Raw genomic sequence first — 18,683 nt, forward strand, 5'->3', positions numbered from 1 at the left:
CATGTGATAGGATACCTCATGTGAAACCTGTTATCTAGGTAACTAGCTTTCCATGGCTTACTTAGAAAAGTGAGGAATGAAGTAATTTCCTGTTACCTTCTTCAGTGAGCTGAATATACTGTTCAGCAACAAGCTGAGCTCATTGAAATGTAGATGATATTCTGCCCTACAAGCAACACTTTCCCTCTGTTTACCACAGGGATTGAGTAGTCCCTGTTCTTGTTTAAATAGAGGCTTAGTGTCACCATGGCACTAATATATACCTCAGCTGCCTTACAGACATCGTAACCAGAAAAAGGACTGAAGTAGATAGTGTAAAACAAGAAATTAATGTACCCCCTTCGAATAAGGAGAATGCGTTATATACATTGTATCTATTCAGCAGGACATACATTATTTTTATTAATGAGTTTGAGATGCAACAGCATTACACTAGTTGCATATTTGACTCATTTTATGTCTGAATATTTTAATATTTAACTTGTGTTACAAGCTTTTTTCTTTTTTGAAGTATTTACTACATTAAAACTCTTTTTTGGTAAAAGTTCATCAGTTTTCTTTCTGTGAATATATTTCATACTCACTTATTATTAGAGGTAGACCCACTAGAAAAGAAAAACGCAGTTTGTCATTTTGTAGCTTGCCTTAAAAAATGAATAAAAAAATAGGTTTTAATTGGAGAATGTAGTGTATTTTTAATTCTCTTTTTATCAGCATAACTTTGATTCATGTTATACTACTTACAGAAAATATTTATGGAGATGTCAATAAAATTATGAAAGAAAAATTGCCACCTTTTACATGTTGCCAAATCATAGCAGATGATGAGTAATGAAAGTAAAGGTTTAATGTTTTTGCTCTTTATTAATTTAATAATTTGAGAAGTTTCTAAGAAACAAGTGCAAATGCATTACAAAGTCAATTGCTATTTGGTTTAACTGTTTTGATTGATATGTTTTTAAATATGAAATACTTTAGTAAATGTATGTAGCATAGATGTTGATAAATTATTTTTCTTTGTCTAATTATTAAAAATTGATGTAATATTATTTTGTTTAGGTTTTTAAATTGTTTGCAATTTATATTTTTTAGATGTGTGAAGCAGCAAAAGAAGAAAACTTGGATATAAAGAAAAGTCAATTGAATAGACTGTTAACGTTCACATGCAATCATCTGAAGCAGAGGGTACATATTGAATTTTTTGTTTTATTGCTGCTTTTTTTTTATACATATCAGAGTTAATAAAAGTCATGAAATTCTTGTTGTAAAACGATTAGCAACTTGCTTTTGTTAAATAGGTTTTCTAAATTATCTTAATTTCTAATATGCTATGTACTTGGATTGTTAATATGTTCTGTTTTTAACTGAAGCCTCCATAAAATAAAATTGTAATATTATCATAAACATGACCAAATAGATAAAAATCAGTCGGTGAATAGAGTATGTGACAATAAATTTTAGGTATTATTATTACAGATGCTATTAAATGACAATTTTTTACTTTGATAAAAAAAATGCTTGATTTTTTATGCATTCTATTTTAATTTTAAATAAGTGTAATACAAAGTATGATAATGCATTATTACACTATTATTACTGTTTGTGAGTTTGGGAATTGTTTCATCTTTTATTTTGTAAAAGAAAATAAAGCTCATACATTCAAGGTCAAGAATAGTCTGCAGAGAAATTATTGAAATGTTGAGTATAAAACACAGCATCCCATCTACTCCTGTTTCACAAGCTTTCCTATTGAACAATTATCTTTTTCACTTTATCCTAGGCAAATTGATTGAAAATAATATTTGAATGTTCTTCAACTTAATTTTAACATTCCTTGTAATTTGTAAACATTTATAAAAGTAGTGTAAAGGCACCTTTGAAAAAGACCACTTCTGTAATTAATCAGACAATGTTATACAAGTCTAAAGATAGAAACTATGTAGATTATTTTCAATTTCAAGGCACAAAACAGATTTTTTTTAAATTCAGTCAGTTGTACTTGTGAAATTCACGCAGGACCTCTGGATGACAGGCTGACGTGGCACCACGGAGGCCAGAAAATATTATAACATAGATTCAAATTTTAACTATGTTCTAATTTTAGCTTTGTTATAGTGTAAAAAAAGAAAAAAAAGTAATATGTATTTTATGTATCAATAGATATTTTTTATGTATGAGGATAAATCAGTACGTGAAGTGAAATTAAAAAAAAAAATCATTTTTATTTGCACTTAAATTATTTATGTTCATTTTTCAAAATAATTGTTCCCTCCTACTTCTATGCACTTAGACAATTTTTTTAACAAGGTTTTAAATTGTGGAAGAAATTTTTGGTCTTGTGTGCTGCCAATTTTTCTTATAACTCCTCTTTCAGTATGCTAAAAATATGAGAATCGTGTAGCTGGGTCAGGTAATGTAGTCAGGTGGGTGGTTCAGCAGCTAAAAACAGATCTTTATGGCAAATGATTGTTTCATTAGCTGAATGAGGTTGAGTGTTATCCTGAAGCAAAATCATACCTTTTGAAAGTTTTCCACATCTTTTGGACTTGATTTATGCAATAACTTACAGTACTTTTCACTAGTCACCATTTCACTGTTAGGGTGAAGTGAATGAAAACTGGATCTTCTATATGCCAGAATATCATTGACTTTCCTGTGCAGATGTGATTTTTGAAGTTTTTTTGCTGTAAAAAGTGAAGTAAGTTTCCAAACTAACTTTGTTACTTTCAGGTTCAAAGTGAGGGGCTCAGAGACAAAAAATAAAATAAAGGGTTCATAAAATATTAAAGGATTCCATTGTTTTTATGGTTTGTAGAAAGTACCTGTTTTTTTTTTCATTTAATTTCTTTGATCAGTGATATTTTCAGCTTCAGACATTAGTATCCTTCATCTTTGTAATGTGCCAAAAGGTTATGGGAAATGTTCAAACAATTCTCATTGTGGGTGTCTATCAGTAGACATAGAACCCAGAAAAGAAGCACATGCTGTATGAAAATTAAAAAAATTGTGAATGATTGAAAATGACAAATCATGGTTTATATTTACATCATTCGCAGCATCAATTTGTTTTTATTTAACTACTTAGTATTGTCATTATTTTTTTGAAATGGAAGGTCACCTTTCTATTGTTCATCACAGAGAGAAATTCTACAATTATTAAAATGATCAGTCTATGTGTAGAACTTGTTTCTATTCAAACAATTCTTTCAGTATTGCTGCTGCATTCTACAAACAATCTGCCGGTTCATTCCTTCTGAATTGAGAGAATATATTGCTGTTCACATTTTTCCTTGTTGGAATCAGACAAAGGAGTTTTGATTTCAAACTAGCCTAAACACCACAAACAACTAACAATGAAACAATACTTCCAATGAATAGATGGTATGAGGTTATGATTTATAGTAAAAAAGGTCAGTGTTGCAAGTCACGTGATTAAAAGGGTAATTTTTATTTCCTTTTACTTTCTTAGTTTCCCTTGTAATTTCATTCAGTCAAAGGCTTCAATTATGTAACAAGAGTCGAATGTCAGTGGATGTAAATATTTGTACAATAAATAATGATTATATAACTTTAATTGATGAACAAATATCTGTACTGAATCGGTTTGAACTGCAGATTTTTTTATTAAACTACAATTTTTTTTTAATTTTAAGTAAATTGAATAATGTAAATTTACTTCGTTACTCTGGTATTCTTTCTGATAATGGTTGCATTTACATGTTAAAATTGTAGATTTTATCAGTATTTATAATCGATATTAATTAAGGTAAATGAAGAAACATTACATTAAACATGAACTGCACTAGGAAAATAATGAGGTTAACATGTCATTATTTTTGCAAATATTTCTATTTTTATTGCATAAAGACATTTTATTCTTTAATTTTTACCCTGGTGCTATTGACATATATGATAATGAAAATTACAATAAAAGTTTTGATGGTTCTTACTAGGAATACAATTTATGCAATTTAAGTAATAGATTCAGTTAAAGGGGATTGTCTCTGTAATCTATGCTGGTGTCAAATAGAGAAACCTAAGCATTTTTAAATTTGGTGAATTTAAATAATTTGAAGCAGAAAGAAATAAGAAATAATAAGTGATGCTAAACCATAATAATTATGAGAATAGCTTGTTATTATTGATAGTAATTTGTGGATGTTTTCCTCTTTTAGTGTTGAATTATAATGGTTACCAAGATTACTGTTTTTAAACTATGTGAATTATTTTTTATGGAGGTTTTTTTTTGCCTTCAGTCATTTGACTGGTTTGATGCAGCTCTCCAAGATTCCCTACCTAGTGCTAGTCGTTTCATTTCAGTATACCTTCTACATCCTACATCCCTAACAATTTGTTTTACATATTCCAAATGTGGCCTGCCTACACAATTTTTTCCTTCTACCTGTCCTTCCAATATTAAAGCGACTATTCCAGGATGCCTTAGTATGTGGCCTATAAGTCTGTCTCTTTTTTTAACTATATGTTTCCAAATGCTTCTTTCTTCATCTATTTGCCGCAATACCTCTTCATTTGTCACTTTACCCACCCATCTGATTTTTAACATTCTCCTATAGCACCACATTTCAAAAGCTTCTGATCTTTTCTTCTCAGATACTCCGATTGTCCAAGTTTCACTTCCATATAAAGCGACACTCCAAACATATAATTTCAAAAATCTTTTCCTGACATTTAAATTAATTTTTGATGTAAACAAATTATATTTCTTACTGAAGGCTCGTTTCGCTTGTGCTATTTGGCATTTTATATCGCTCCTGCTTCGTCCATCTTTAGTAATTCTACTTCCCAAATAACAAAATTCTTCTACCTCCATAATCTTTTCTCCTCCTGTTTTCACATTCAGTGGTCCATATTTGTTATTTCTACTACATTTCATTACTTTTGTTTTGTTCTTGTTTATTTTCATGCGATAGTTCTTGCGTAGGACTTCATCTGTGCTGTTCATTGTTTCTTCTAAATCCTTTTTACTCTCGGCTAGAATTACTATATCATCAGCAAATCGTAGCATCTTTATCTTTTCACCTTGTACTGTTACTTCGAATCTAAATTGTTCTTTAACATCATTAACTGCTAGTTCCATGTAAAGATTAAAAAGTAACGGAGATAGGGTACATCCTTGTCAGACTCCCTTTCTTATTACGGCTTCTTTCTTATGTTCTTCAATTATTACTGTTGCTGTTTGGTTCCTGTACATGTTAGCAATTGTTCTTCTATCTCTGTATTTGAACCCTAATTTTTTTTAAAATGCTGAACATTTTATTCCAGTCTACGTTATCGAATGCCTTTTCTAGGTCTATAAACGCCAAGTATGTTGGTTTGTTTTTCTTTAATCTTCCTTCTACTATTAATCTGAGGCCTAAAATTGCTTCCCTTGTCCCTATACTTTTCCTGAAACCAAATTGGTCTTATCCTTCTTCCACTCTCCTCTCAATTCTTCTGTATAGAATTCTAGTTAAGATTTTTGATGCATGACTAGTTAAACTAATTTAATTGTTCTGTATTCTTCACATTGGAGGTAGGACAAAGAAAATTCCACATCAGGAAAACTTGCTAGGAAAACAGCAATAGAAAATATTAAAGGAAGAATAAGAGACATTTGTAAACAAATGTATAGAAGGTGGACATGAACTCATGTATATACTTATATATAAATTATATAATGGATATTAGGATAGTGTGTGTGGGTGTGTGTGTGTGTCTTTCAATTATAAACCAGGATTTGTTTACACAGCCTTATTGATATTAAATAAAAGTACAAATAAATTACCTTATTTTTCTACATAGTTTCCTTCAACAGAAATACATTTATTCTTTCCACCAGTTAGGTAACTTCCTGATCACTGCATCAAAATAACAAGATTGTTGCCCCAACAACAAATTGTGCACATAATGCTTGACTACAGCATTATCTTTGAATCTTTTATCTCCTAAAGCTTTTTTCAGCAAATCAAACATCTGGAAATCTCATGGTGTCAAGTCTGGACTGTACAGGTGGTATTAAGAGGGATCCAATGAAATTTAGTGAATTTGTTATAAGTCTGAGCTACTGTATGTGGCCATGCATTGTGTGTAGAAGGAGGACATTGTGAATCAATTGCCAGCATTGTATATTGCGATAAGCAGCTGTCATGTCAACCAACAACTGGCAGTAGTATTTCCCATTTACTGTCCCTCATTTGTCAGGAAATCAATCAGGAGCACACTTTTGAGTCCCAAAACATAGTTGGCAGAACTTTTTCATCTGACAAGCATTTCTTGATCTTGATCAGTGCCCCCTCCGCACACTTTTCTACCATTCTATTCTTGTTATTTTGCTTTCCAGAGTGTATTGGTGGACTTAGGTTTTGTCGCATATTACAATACGGTTCAAAAATGCTTCTTCCTCAAAGCAATTCAGAAGCCGCTGACAGATGTCTTCTGGACATGTCTCTGTGCCTCAGTGAGTTGTGGAACTCACCTTACTGACATTTTGCTATATCCAAAAGTGTCTGACAACATTATATGCACATTCCCAACACTTATGCTCACCTCTGATATAATTTCAATAATTGTTATGCGGTGATCACCTTTCACAAATTCTAAAATGGCCTAAATGTTATCATCACTGATAATGGTTTGTGGACGATCTTTGTGACTTTCATTCTCTACTGCATTATGGTCAGAAATGTCTGGCTGTCTTGAAATATTTTGGCTCAATCAAACCCTTGAGTGTTTGATAAGGTATGATAAGGTATCTGAACTGTGCCTGAAGTCAAATCCCAATTTCAGAAGATTTGACATCTTTTTTGGTGAGAAAGTAGATTATAATTTGTAACACAACAGACAATGCTGAGACATTCTATTACTAACATGGGAACATGACCTACAGGTGTGACTAGCCAGTTTCCCTGCTTCACACATTTCCAGCTACTCACCATATTTACTACTCTTTCTCAGTCCACTCTGAAAAATTCAGGATTTTTATCTGAATGTTGTATATTGTGTCATTATTGATCAGGTTGTAGCAACATAACACAAGATACAAGCCTCTTTCAAAATAGTCTTTCTCAGAACAATTGTAACAGTCAAGCATACTAAGAAAATTAGGAATTAAGTGTTTTCCTATTGCCTTCCACTGGGTTAAACATACTGTCCCATATTAGTATGTAAGTGCTCAGAGAAAATATTTCTGACTAGAAATGAGTGTTTTACATTAAATTAATAGCATCTCCTGTGTTTAGAAGCAGACATTATACACTGCCTCTGTTCTGTAATAAAAAAACATCTTTATAAACAACTTGAATGGTTTATTTTTTAAATATTTCACTGGTAACCCATTGATTATTAGAAAATTAGTGCAAATTGTTTACTGTATGCAGTTTATTTTCTGTTGGAAAAATGTTTTACCTTATATCTAGAGCTACTCATCCTCTTTTAATACTTCTATGCCAGTGATACTTGGTTTTAAAAAAGATTTTGTTTCTCCAGCAGTCTAGGACAGAATACAATAGAAAATATCAAACATAATTATTATTGAGCTTTATGAGCTCTTTAAACAATATACTTGAGACCCCCCTTTCTTATTTAGAAATATTAATCTGTAAGCAAATTAATATTTTCAAAATTTCTGCATTCAAAGACGAGGAAAAAAATTATTTATAGAGTTGAAACAGTATGTTTATGTCTTAATAGTTAAGCATTAAATACGTAAATCCCAGTTTGTTAAAATGAAAAAATAGAAATTTTGTATGAAAATCCTTCTCTTTGAAAAGCTTTGTAGAATGATAAAAATCTTTAGTTGAACTCTATTCAAATTTGAAAATAGTGATAAAATAACGCCCCTGCCGCTTCAGAACTGTGATGTACCCTTCCGTAGTTAAAGTAATGTAGAAGATAATTTTATTATTCTATACATTTGATCGATTCAGAAAATGTTTTACTGAAAAACTTAACCACCTCTAAAATCTGTACCATCTTCATTAACACAACTAGTGAATGTATTTTGCTGAATTTAAAACTAGAAAAATAGTAACTGATTGGTTTAAAATATTATTCACGCAATATTGATGTGGATTATCTTAGATGATTTATATTCAAGAGGAAGGACTGATTGATTTTATGAATATGCTTATTTTGAAAAATGTTTATCTAAGAACTAGAAGTTACTGTAACAGACAGAAATCCAATTGAAGTTACTGTAACAGACAGAAATCCAATTCCCTCCAATCCCCTGTTTACAGTAATGTTATTAAAAAAAATCTGATAAGTCAATTTAAAGTGTCTATAAGGTTATAAGGATAAAGTGAGATGTAAGGTAGTATTGCACTCTGAACATATTATTTTAATTTGAATAAAAAGTACATCATCACTTTATGAATTGTTATTTTTGAATATTTGATTGTCGTTTTGTGTAGAATTAGACAAATCATTTATTATTAAATAAGATAAAATTAAAGTTTATTAATAAACAAAGTGCATAATTTAATTATAATTGTGTTACTTTATTAAAAAAAAGGTATTCAATTTTTTAATATTAAGGTTTTACTTTCTTAATTTATATTAATAGAAAAAGTAGAGATTAGAGATTAACCGATATTGATCATAAAATTGAAGAGAAAATAACATTCTTTCAGGTTATAGTGGCCTATTTTACATCATGTTGCTTGGGTTTATTATAAGTGCTATTCAAAAAAACACGGCAAAAATATTGATGCAGTGCTCAGAAAATTTTAAGCAAGGGGAAAATGTCCAGGACTGTAAGTGTTAAATAAAATAAGCATATTTAATACTGTATGTTATTTTAGTTATGAATTTTTATATTTATAATGTATTATTTTTAGATGCCAGGTTCTATTACTGAGCGCCCAGTTGTGCCAATGCAAACACCTTATGTAACAGATAGGCTGACAGCTGCACGTCGGCCTAGCTCTGAGGTGCCTAGCAATATTAAATGGGTTTCTGATGATAAAGATGATTGGCGACAGGAGTACCTTATTTACAGGTATGTATGCACTTATTTAAAAGGTAGACTTTGTTGCTGAATAATATTCCCTGAAATTTCTACTCTGTGCACGGAGACTATTTGTCACGCGACATTATGGGGTCGACATTAGATCTCCGTGAGAATTGGAAAAACCAGGCCGAATGGGTAATCATTGAAAATTTTCATTGGGTATCTGGCAAAAGAACAGATTGCTGAGGGAATTTAGGGTTTCGCCTGGTCTTTTTAGTGCCTTGATTTTGTTTTTCTTGTGTGATAAGGTTTGATTGATGTTTTTGTAATGTTTTATGTATTTTTAAGTTTATTTTTATTTCTTGTTTTGTGTTATGTTATGGTTGTGTGTTGAACTGAACTTCTAGCCTATTGGGTAGATAGTTGTGTTTTTAATTTCAGTTCCTGTGTGTCACCTAAATGTCACTCAAGACTTGACATACATGTGTTTTGCTTTAAACAGTTCATTTCCTAGTAGTACACTGATGTGAATATCACATGTGGTATTTACATCTGTGGCATCCTGACTGAGGGAAGAACAAGGCTGAGAGATGCCTTTTTTTGGGGTTTTGAAGATGACCTCCAGTAAAGCCCATAAGGACTAGGTACAGAGGGGGTGGTGGGTGGCGACCGATACTGCCACATGGAGGGTGTCTTTCCCTACGGGGTTATATTTTGTTGTTCTTTATTGATTTTTTTTTTAATGTTTATTGTGCATGCTTTAATTAACCATTAAACTTTTGAACTTTGTTTTAATTTTGCAAACAAACCTACCTTGTATATTAAAATTATTTAGAGTAGTTAATTAAACTACTCTAGTTGATCTCTAGAAAGTAATAAAACTGGCATTATTTTCAAATGTAAGCCCATGTTAGAAAAAGGTAGAGAATTTAATTACTCTTGTTATTACATACTGTTCCTTGTTCATGGAATTAAGGTTATACGATTTTAAGACTGAATAATTTTGTTATTATTGGTTGAGAATATCAATTTAAAAGCAAGTAATATTAAACTATCAATGTTTTGTGCAAAATGTTTGTTCAGTCTGGCTAATAAGAATAAAAAATTAAATACATACCTAGTTATCAGTTTGAAAGTATTAATGTCATGTATAATAATCTGTGATCTTATTACACTAAAAATGTTTTCTATTTTAACATTAGAAGTAAAAAACGTTCTAAACAGATAGTTATCCTACATAAAAGTTATGATGAAGAAAATGCGCAATTCACATCCTCAACCACAAGTAACTTTCAAAGATAAAACAATTGTAATTGATCAGAAGGGTGGTTTTGAGATTATGTTTTACTGTGACCCAAGCCATTTATAAATAAATACATTTTTAAATTAATAAATAAATGTAATTTCTTTTGCATTCAGAACAAAAATCAGAATATCATTTCAACAGACTTAGAAAAACCTGTAATTTAGCCTCGGGTGTATCTGATAATACTTCATTTAACCGTAGATATCCTTGTAGTTAGCTAATCTTCTAGATTTGCAATTTAGAACGCTAAGGTTTTCAAATGTAATTTAAATCAGTTTGCACATTTCACAATATAAACTTTGAAAGTACTTTAATTATATTTTTAATTTATTTTATTGGCATACTTTAATGACATTAGAAAAATATAACCATCTTGTTTACTTTTATTGATTGAATTCTATTGCATTTTATAACAAGCCTTTTATTACTTTAATATTTTACATTATAGATATGCTTGTAAGACTAGTTTGAAAAGCAATCCAATTATCTGGATTCTCTGCATATATGGACCATTACTGCCTTTAATTTATAGTAGTTGAATTATTTTTATAGCTGCCATGTTGGAGTAATTTGATTAGTAATGGTCAAAATTCAAATTAATGTTTTTCTATTATCAATTAAAATTATCAAATAAAAAAGTTTGCCCTAGGACAGCTTATGAAGGGAATCCTGAAGATTTCCTGATGGCGACTCCAGAATCAGTAGCTTATATTAATTTGTTAAATTTTGTTTGTAATTTTTGACTGTAATTGGTATTTTGTTATGCTAAATAAATAAATAAATCAAATAAAAATTTATGAACTATTGAACAAATTTTGAGAACAATTGATTTTTGGAGCTGAATGTATGTATGTATGTACTTGGCTTGTGTTTGAAGACATGATACCAATTTTATCTTTTTTTTATCTGTACCATTTCTGAAATTGATATGAGGATTGCTAATACTTAATGTTTTTTCCCACATTTCTTTACTTTTTTCAGCTAAATTAGTTTTGTGTTTAGTATCTTCTTACTCTAGTTAGTTTCAATATTATGGTTGTGTGAACAGCAATATTTTTATTTGAAAAATAAAAACTTTCATCATAGTAAACAAAAAAAACAGTAATTTTCTTTAAGTATAAATCTGAAAAGGTATCTATTAAAAAGCCACCAGTTCTTATGAATTAGACAAATAATAAGTACTTTAAGGAAAGTGTGTTAACATTTTCTTTCAAAGAAAACAAAAGTTAGGTACAAATGTTGATAAATATTTATCTAACTCGCATATTTTCACTCTCAATCTAATTCAAAATTATTTTTTTCCAATATTTGTATTATGCTTATTATTCATTTTTATATATTGTATAAATCATGTGATCTGCATATTGTTAAAGAAAAAAGCTATTTTTCTAATCAGCTTAAAAAATTAAATCTAATCAGTTTTTTATACAAAAAAATTTTCATGATTTAGTTATTATATGTATGAAATATAAATATATTTATATAAAGTTGTAGAATATTTTTGGGTAAAGTGTATTAAACCAAAATAAAATAATTTGCAATTATTGGTTAAATTTTTTCTTAGATTTATTTTGCAAAAACTAATAATAAAATATTAGTGTTGAACAGTTAAAAAAGACTTATTGATAAAAGTTCACTAAAAAAAAAACTAGTAATGTTCTATAGTACAACATAATTTCAGTAATTTTGAGTGCTTTTTTTTTTTTTAGTTCCACAATCTAATCTTTTCAGCTCCTTGGTTCAATATAAATATAATTACCCTAAGCAGTACCAGTGCAGTACTATTGCCACGTGCATTATAGTGTAGCAATAAATGTTCTAATAAAATCTTTGTGTTTGAAAAAAAATTTTTTTTTGTATCGATTGACTGCTTAAAGTATTTTTCCATTCCTGTCTATTCTGTTTCAATTTTCTATTTAAATACTTTCTATATTTTGTATTTTCAGTTTTTAGCTTACTCTGTTCTAACGTTAGTTTAGTTTTTATTCTTTTTGCTTATTTCATTGTCAGATTAATATAGGTTCCTTAACATGTGATCAGCTGGCGTAGTTCTATTTTTCTGATGAATTAAAGATTATTTATGACATGAAAACTCATTATCTTAAAATACTTAAGACAATGAGTTTTCTTAAGATTAGTAATGAGCCATATTTTCAATTGAGGTTCTGTTTATATTTTTATTTTTGGCAGTTTTATGTGAAATAATATACAAGTTATTAATATTAAGCTTTAATCTTAATAATAAAAGTAGAATTCTGGCAAAGCAGTGACTTAATTAATCAGCAGTTGATAAAGAAAATTGTATACCATTTTTATTTTGGACTACAAAACTATTTCCTATAGGAAAGACTTAGGTACCAAAACTGCGACATTAATTTTGTCCACTTCAATTATTGTGTGTTTAATAATTATTCAGAATATGGTTGTATAAATCGATTATTTCAATGTAGCTGAAAGAATTGCCTATCATTGTACCTTAGTCTTATAACCTATCTTCTGTACTTTATTTACCTGCTCATATTTGACAGTTTTATACATCCTCCTGTTAAGTTAACATCTTACTTAGCTGTATGTTTAATTTTTTCTTCTCTTCCTATAACCATAATTAGGCATCAACCTGTGGCTTACTACTGTTAAATAAATAAGTAATATTTTAGCTTTGTAATTAAATGTTTGTTGTTCTTACCTTATTCAAGTTACATTTTTAAATGAAGTATATTCAGAGCACTCTACCAGATGAAACCCAGTTCCATTTTGGAAATGTTTTTTCTATTTTGAATATGTTGACCACAATAATTGAGGTATTGGAAAGATATTTTACAATATTGGGTACCTGATAAGTGGAAGCCATAGCCTTCTTATAAACTATACTGTAAACCAAACGTAACCATAAACATGTGTAAGCTATCAATTTAAAAAAAATAATAAATTGAAAAACAGATTGTTTCTGTAATTAAATTCATTTTTAATAGGAGAGAGTTCATTATATTTATCAAAATTGTATGTTAGCAATATGCAGCAGTTATTAATTGAATATGTAATGGAATTAATGCATTGCTTTGTTTTTCATATTCGAAGTTTTATGCATGGCATTGTTTGGCCAAATGGCTAGAGAATTACTCCAGTTCTGCTATTAAAAACTCCCATAATCTGGTTATGAATTGAAACATGGTTCAGTGAAATTTATTCTTAACATATTATTTTGTTAACTTGGGTTAAAATTTTGTAGAGCATTGTATTACACTTTGAATTTTCTTTTTTTTATGATATTAATTTATTCTGAGAGCATATTTTTTTTTTTAATAGATTGCTAATATTTCAGCAAATATTAATTCATTAACTTATTCTTTAGGTATATGGATCTTCCAATGATGGAGAGTAAAGCAGAAGCTGGCAAATATGAACATTTGGAACAGTTTAAAGCTGATGCTCAGACTATTGTGCACAATGTTGTAATATTACATGGAGGTAAGCATATTATTTGTTTGTAGAGGTATTGTTTAAAATGTATAAAAAAATGCTTTTTTTTATGAAAGTTCCAGTAATGATAATTGTTATTTTTTATGATAATAAGAATGAAATAAATAAAAATGTGCGACTCTTGTTCGAAATTAAACCTAGAATAAAATGAAGTAGAAGCCAGTTTGCTGACCAGTACTCCAACTGGCCAGCTAGTTCAATATTTATTTATAAATTTTTTCTAATAACTACATGTAATAAATAATTCTGTATAAATGTGTATAATTGCTTATTTAAAATGATTCATAAAAGAAGACCTACATACTACCAAGAATTATTACATTATCTGAACAAAATCAAATTTTCAAATTTATCTTTATTTAAAAGAGTTTAAATTAAAATAATGTGGAATTCATTTTAAATTAAGTTTAAATATACTACATCTGTAATCTTGACAGTTATTATAGTAGTTACATATGAGTACCTCAGGAAAGTGTCCAAGTGTTACTTTTTTTTTGCTGTAGCCATAAATAATATTACAAACTGCGTGTGAAAACCAGTTATGTGTTCTTTATTTGTAGATGATTTTTCTATTTACATAGTATATAAAATGTTACCTACTGGTGAGAGACTGCTTCAAAACACAATAACCTGCTTAGAATCGTGGTATAAATCTGCTAGATTCACGTTTTCCGTGGAAAAAACCAAGTGAATTTGTGTTTCCTGATTGACGGAACATGTTGACCCTAAACTATATTTACATGGTAAACCAGTTAAGGCATGCACGTGGGTTAGATTTCTTGGAATGTCGTTAGACCAACAACTAACATGGGTAACATAATTCAAAGGAGCTGAAGGTAAAATGTCTAAAAATAGACATGCTGAGAGTTCTATCTAATACCTGTTAGGGAACTGATCATACATGCATATTGTGCTTCTATCAAGCTTCAGTCTGTTCCTACAGCTGCGTGGCTTATTTGTCGGCGTGGGCCACTGCAGTAAAGATGCTTGATGCAGTTTATCATTCATTCATCTGCCTTGCCACTGGTACTTTCTGTTCAAGCCTAGTGGTGAGTCTGCCAGTGGACAGTGATGAGCCATCTCTTTGTAGTAGGCGGAAGCAAATGATATGCCCCTATTTGGCTTGCATTAAAGCACAGCCAACTCATCCAACCTTTGTCTGTGGCTCAAACTAGCATATTAATCAGTACCAGGAACAGATGAGACCTACTGCTTCTCTAGACACCAGAGCTGAATGCCTTTTCTCAGCTCTAAATATGCATTTACCTCCAGTCCTTACTGTTGCTTCATGTTGTTATCTTGCTTGGCAGCCTTCTCTCGTTAATTACTACTTTGATCTTTGTCAGTATAATAAAAAAACACAAATCTGGTTATTTTAAAAAAACAAATTTTATAAGTAACATGAAACCGGGATACAGTTTATACGGACGGCTGTAGTAACATTAATTCTGTTCACCCAATTAAAAATGCTGTTCACCGTAGAGCTTCTCATGTAGAATTAACTGTCGAGAGGGGGTTATTATGTGTTGTTTGTGAATAGGGCGCACCAGGCTCACTCATGGATATCTGACGGCTCAAACAGATGCACAGTTTGTGCTTGCTGCGACTGCTGACTGACAGTGCACCATCTCTGTGTGGATTGTATCTGTTGTGTAGCATTATGTCGCAAGTTTAAGCTAGAGGCTGACATTTGAACTATTCTAGGTGATGATGAAATGTTTTTATCGTATGTATTATGGTTTCTTAGGGTCGTCTGTTTATACTCTGTAATTTAAATTACTGTAGTGTGTATCAGCTAATAATAAATATTAACATACATTACCTTATGTGCTTCTTATAATAAATTTTGAAGATTTATTATTGTGAGTGTAAAGTTATATTACATGCTTATAATGCATGAAATTGTTTATTAATCCTTTTCATTCCTTTTTTTTAGTTCACAGTGTGATGGCAGATCAAGCAAGATTAATGCTTAGAGACTGTATATATGATCTGCAAGAGATAAGACAGTGCAGAGATTGTTACAGAGTTTCAAATGAGAAGACTAATAAGCATTGGTTTTGTAAACCGTGCAGGCCGCCTCATATGCTTGTTTATGCTAAACAGAAAGGCTTCCCTTACTGGCCTGCAAAGGTATATTTGCTTATCGTTTTGGCTTTTTACATGTTTTGTTTGTAATGGTCTTTTTTTATATTAAAATTACATGTTTGAAGTTAACTGAATAATTGCTACTGGAGAAAAAAAATTGACGATGATTATTGAGAAAACTGATCTAAGATCTAAATTTGATTTAAAAAAGAAATTTGAAAATTAATAACTGTAAATAAAGGTAATAAATGTTACTCTATAAGAGGAATGAAAAGTTAAGTTAATTTATTTGGATAGTAAAAGATTGATAATTTTGCTACTTAGGAAGTAAAACTACATAAAATAGTTGAAGTAAAGATATCAAAAGCAGAAAAACATTAGCTAGATAATAAATATACACTGTATCAAGAAGTTCTACCGGAACTTTCATAACCTATTCTATTTGTGAAAATAATGGGAAAGTTGATATAAACATATGTAAAATTCTTCAAATATGGTGTCCCATATAAAATGCAACCCAACCTTATATTGGTAGGTATTGAAATAATAAAAAGGCATGTGTAAATGTAAAGGTAATTTTTATTATTACCATCCATTACCTTACATTTAGAGTAAATGTTGGAAGTGGCTGCCATCTTCTTGAATACAAGCTTCAATTCTACCGTTTGAATGCGATAAGGTCATAATTGTAATTGTTTGGTCTCCCGATGAACAGTTGATTTAGACAAATTAATTTCAGCAGACAAACGTCTGATCGATTTATTTGGTGAGGCGAGTAATCGGTCTGATCTCAGTGACTGTATCTGTATTCAACACTGACGCAGATCTTTTGTGTTCCTTGTTATTAACAGAACCAGTCTCTCTAAATTTTGCAACTAACCTTAATACTGATGTTTTGTTAGGAGCTGGTTTATGTGGGTACTTATGGCGAAACAAACCTTGCACTGCAACCACCGATTTCTTACTGAAGTACAACTCAACAATGAAAACACGTTCATCTAGTGAAAACACCATCTTGTCTCTAGCAATACACTGAACGTTATGATTGCATTGTTGTTACTATCGGTAGTGTTCTACTGCGTAGCCGCGATGTTCAGATGTTGGACAAGTTCATTTCAGTAATGAGTAAGGGAGCAAGCTTGACTTTTGAAATTTCATGGATGAGTGATAGTGATTGATGGGTTGCGTTTTATGGGACACTCTGTATATATATATATATATAAAAATTTTCGTTTGCGAGGTACAGCCAGTGAAAGACTGCTCAGATTTCTGCTATCCTGGTGAAATGAGGTTGCACTGGAATTTTTAGGACGTTAATTAAGGAGCAGAATTAATAATTTCTTATGGTTTTTAACCTGAAAAATTGAATAAAATAGGTCTCAGAACTGAATCTGCAGTAGTTTTTGAAAAACCTGGGATGAAACCCAATAAATTAGGGTAAAAAATCTTGTTTTGTATGTTAGATGTGCAATAACTTTGTTAAATGTGTAATAAAACACATAAAAGTTTTAAACAAAATTCTGACAGAAAATGGTGTAAGATAAGTTGAATAGATGAAGAAAAAAAATTTGAAAAATTAATTCATATTTTATTTAGAAAAAGTTACTACATTCGCCAGAAAAGTACATATTAAATGTAAACAAAAATGAAATTATTTTTTAGTGATGTGAAAAATTTGTAAAAACAAAATTTACTGGTAAAAATTGCTATTAAAATTTAAAAAAACTGGAAATTACACAATTGTAAAATAAAAATAAATTCAAATTACTTAGATAATAATTTTTTTATTAATGACAGAAATAAATAAATTATTTGAAAAATTATTATTTCAAAGTTTTATTATAGTGGTAAAATAACAACAGCTGATCAACAATGCACAATACTGTATTAATGTTTAAATCATTTTGTAAGCTACATTAAATAAATTGGGCACTGTGAACTGTGCTGTCGTTAGTGTAGATTTTCTGTGAATTTTAGTTTGAATGTGTCTGCTGTTGAAGTAATGCCATACTTATTTACAACAGAGGCATATGCTGATATGGTATTCATTTTGGGTGTGAATGGTAATGCTACAGCTGCTGCGGTAGAATATGAAATACATTTTTCCCATCACAGGATTCCAGATACCAAAACAATTAGTGCGACTTTTCGCAATCTTTGGAAAATAGGTTCAGTACCTAGTATTCATACCAGCTATGAATAATCTGTATAACAAGACAGACCCTGTTATTGAGGAAATTATTATTGATGCAGTTCAGCACAGTCCAGGCGTCAGTACATTACATCTCAGCACAGTCCAGGCATCAGTACATTACGTCTTTCTAAGTGGTTTGGGTACTTTTATTTTTGATGATTTGGAGGACGTTTAAAACAAGTTTTATCTTTATCATAAACAGCTAGTTCAACATGTATACTCATGAGACGGTCCGCTTTGCTTGTAGTTCTGCAACTGGTGGAATACAAATTGTCAAAATATTGGAATTAATTGTCTGCATTATGGATGCGGCTGAGCAACTTAAGGTAATCCCTGAAGAACTAAAAAGAGCAACAAAAGCAGTATAGAAACATGCCAAAAAAATGTATTGAAAATGGTGGGCTCATTTTTGAGCATTTATTATAAACTGGTACATATTGGTATACTTTGGTTTATTGCACTGTTTCTAAATAAAATTCAAATTTTTTAACATTTTTTGTCTTATTCAACTTATGTTATAGCATTTTTTTTTTATATTTAAATTTTTTACAAATTTTGTTTAAAAGTTTTTTTTACCCTTAATTTATTGGGTTTCACCCCAGGTTTCTCAAAAACTACTGCAGATACAGTTCTGGGACCTATTTTATTTTATTTTTCAGGTTAAT

The 18,683-nt window shown here is 30.1% G+C and overlaps 1 protein-coding gene across 2 annotated transcripts in view; it reads left to right on the plus strand.

Annotated features, from left to right (window-relative positions):
- Positions 1–18,683, plus strand: part of LOC142319272 (zinc finger MYND domain-containing protein 11) — a 103,922-nt gene that overhangs the window by 45,368 nt on the left and 39,871 nt on the right. For both annotated transcript variants that reach the window (XM_075356351.1, XM_075356352.1), the window contains exons 6-9: positions 1,093–1,185; positions 8,838–8,998; positions 13,609–13,724; positions 15,673–15,869. In XM_075356351.1, the coding sequence (XP_075212466.1) occupies positions 1,093–1,185; positions 8,838–8,998; positions 13,609–13,724; positions 15,673–15,869 (567 nt within the window). The remainder of the gene's footprint in view (positions 1–1,092; positions 1,186–8,837; positions 8,999–13,608; positions 13,725–15,672; positions 15,870–18,683) is intronic.

This window comes from Lycorma delicatula, chromosome 2 (assembly GCF_047948215.1).
Source record: "Lycorma delicatula isolate Av1 chromosome 2, ASM4794821v1, whole genome shotgun sequence".
Classification (NCBI taxonomy): Eukaryota; Metazoa; Arthropoda; class Insecta; order Hemiptera; family Fulgoridae; genus Lycorma; species Lycorma delicatula.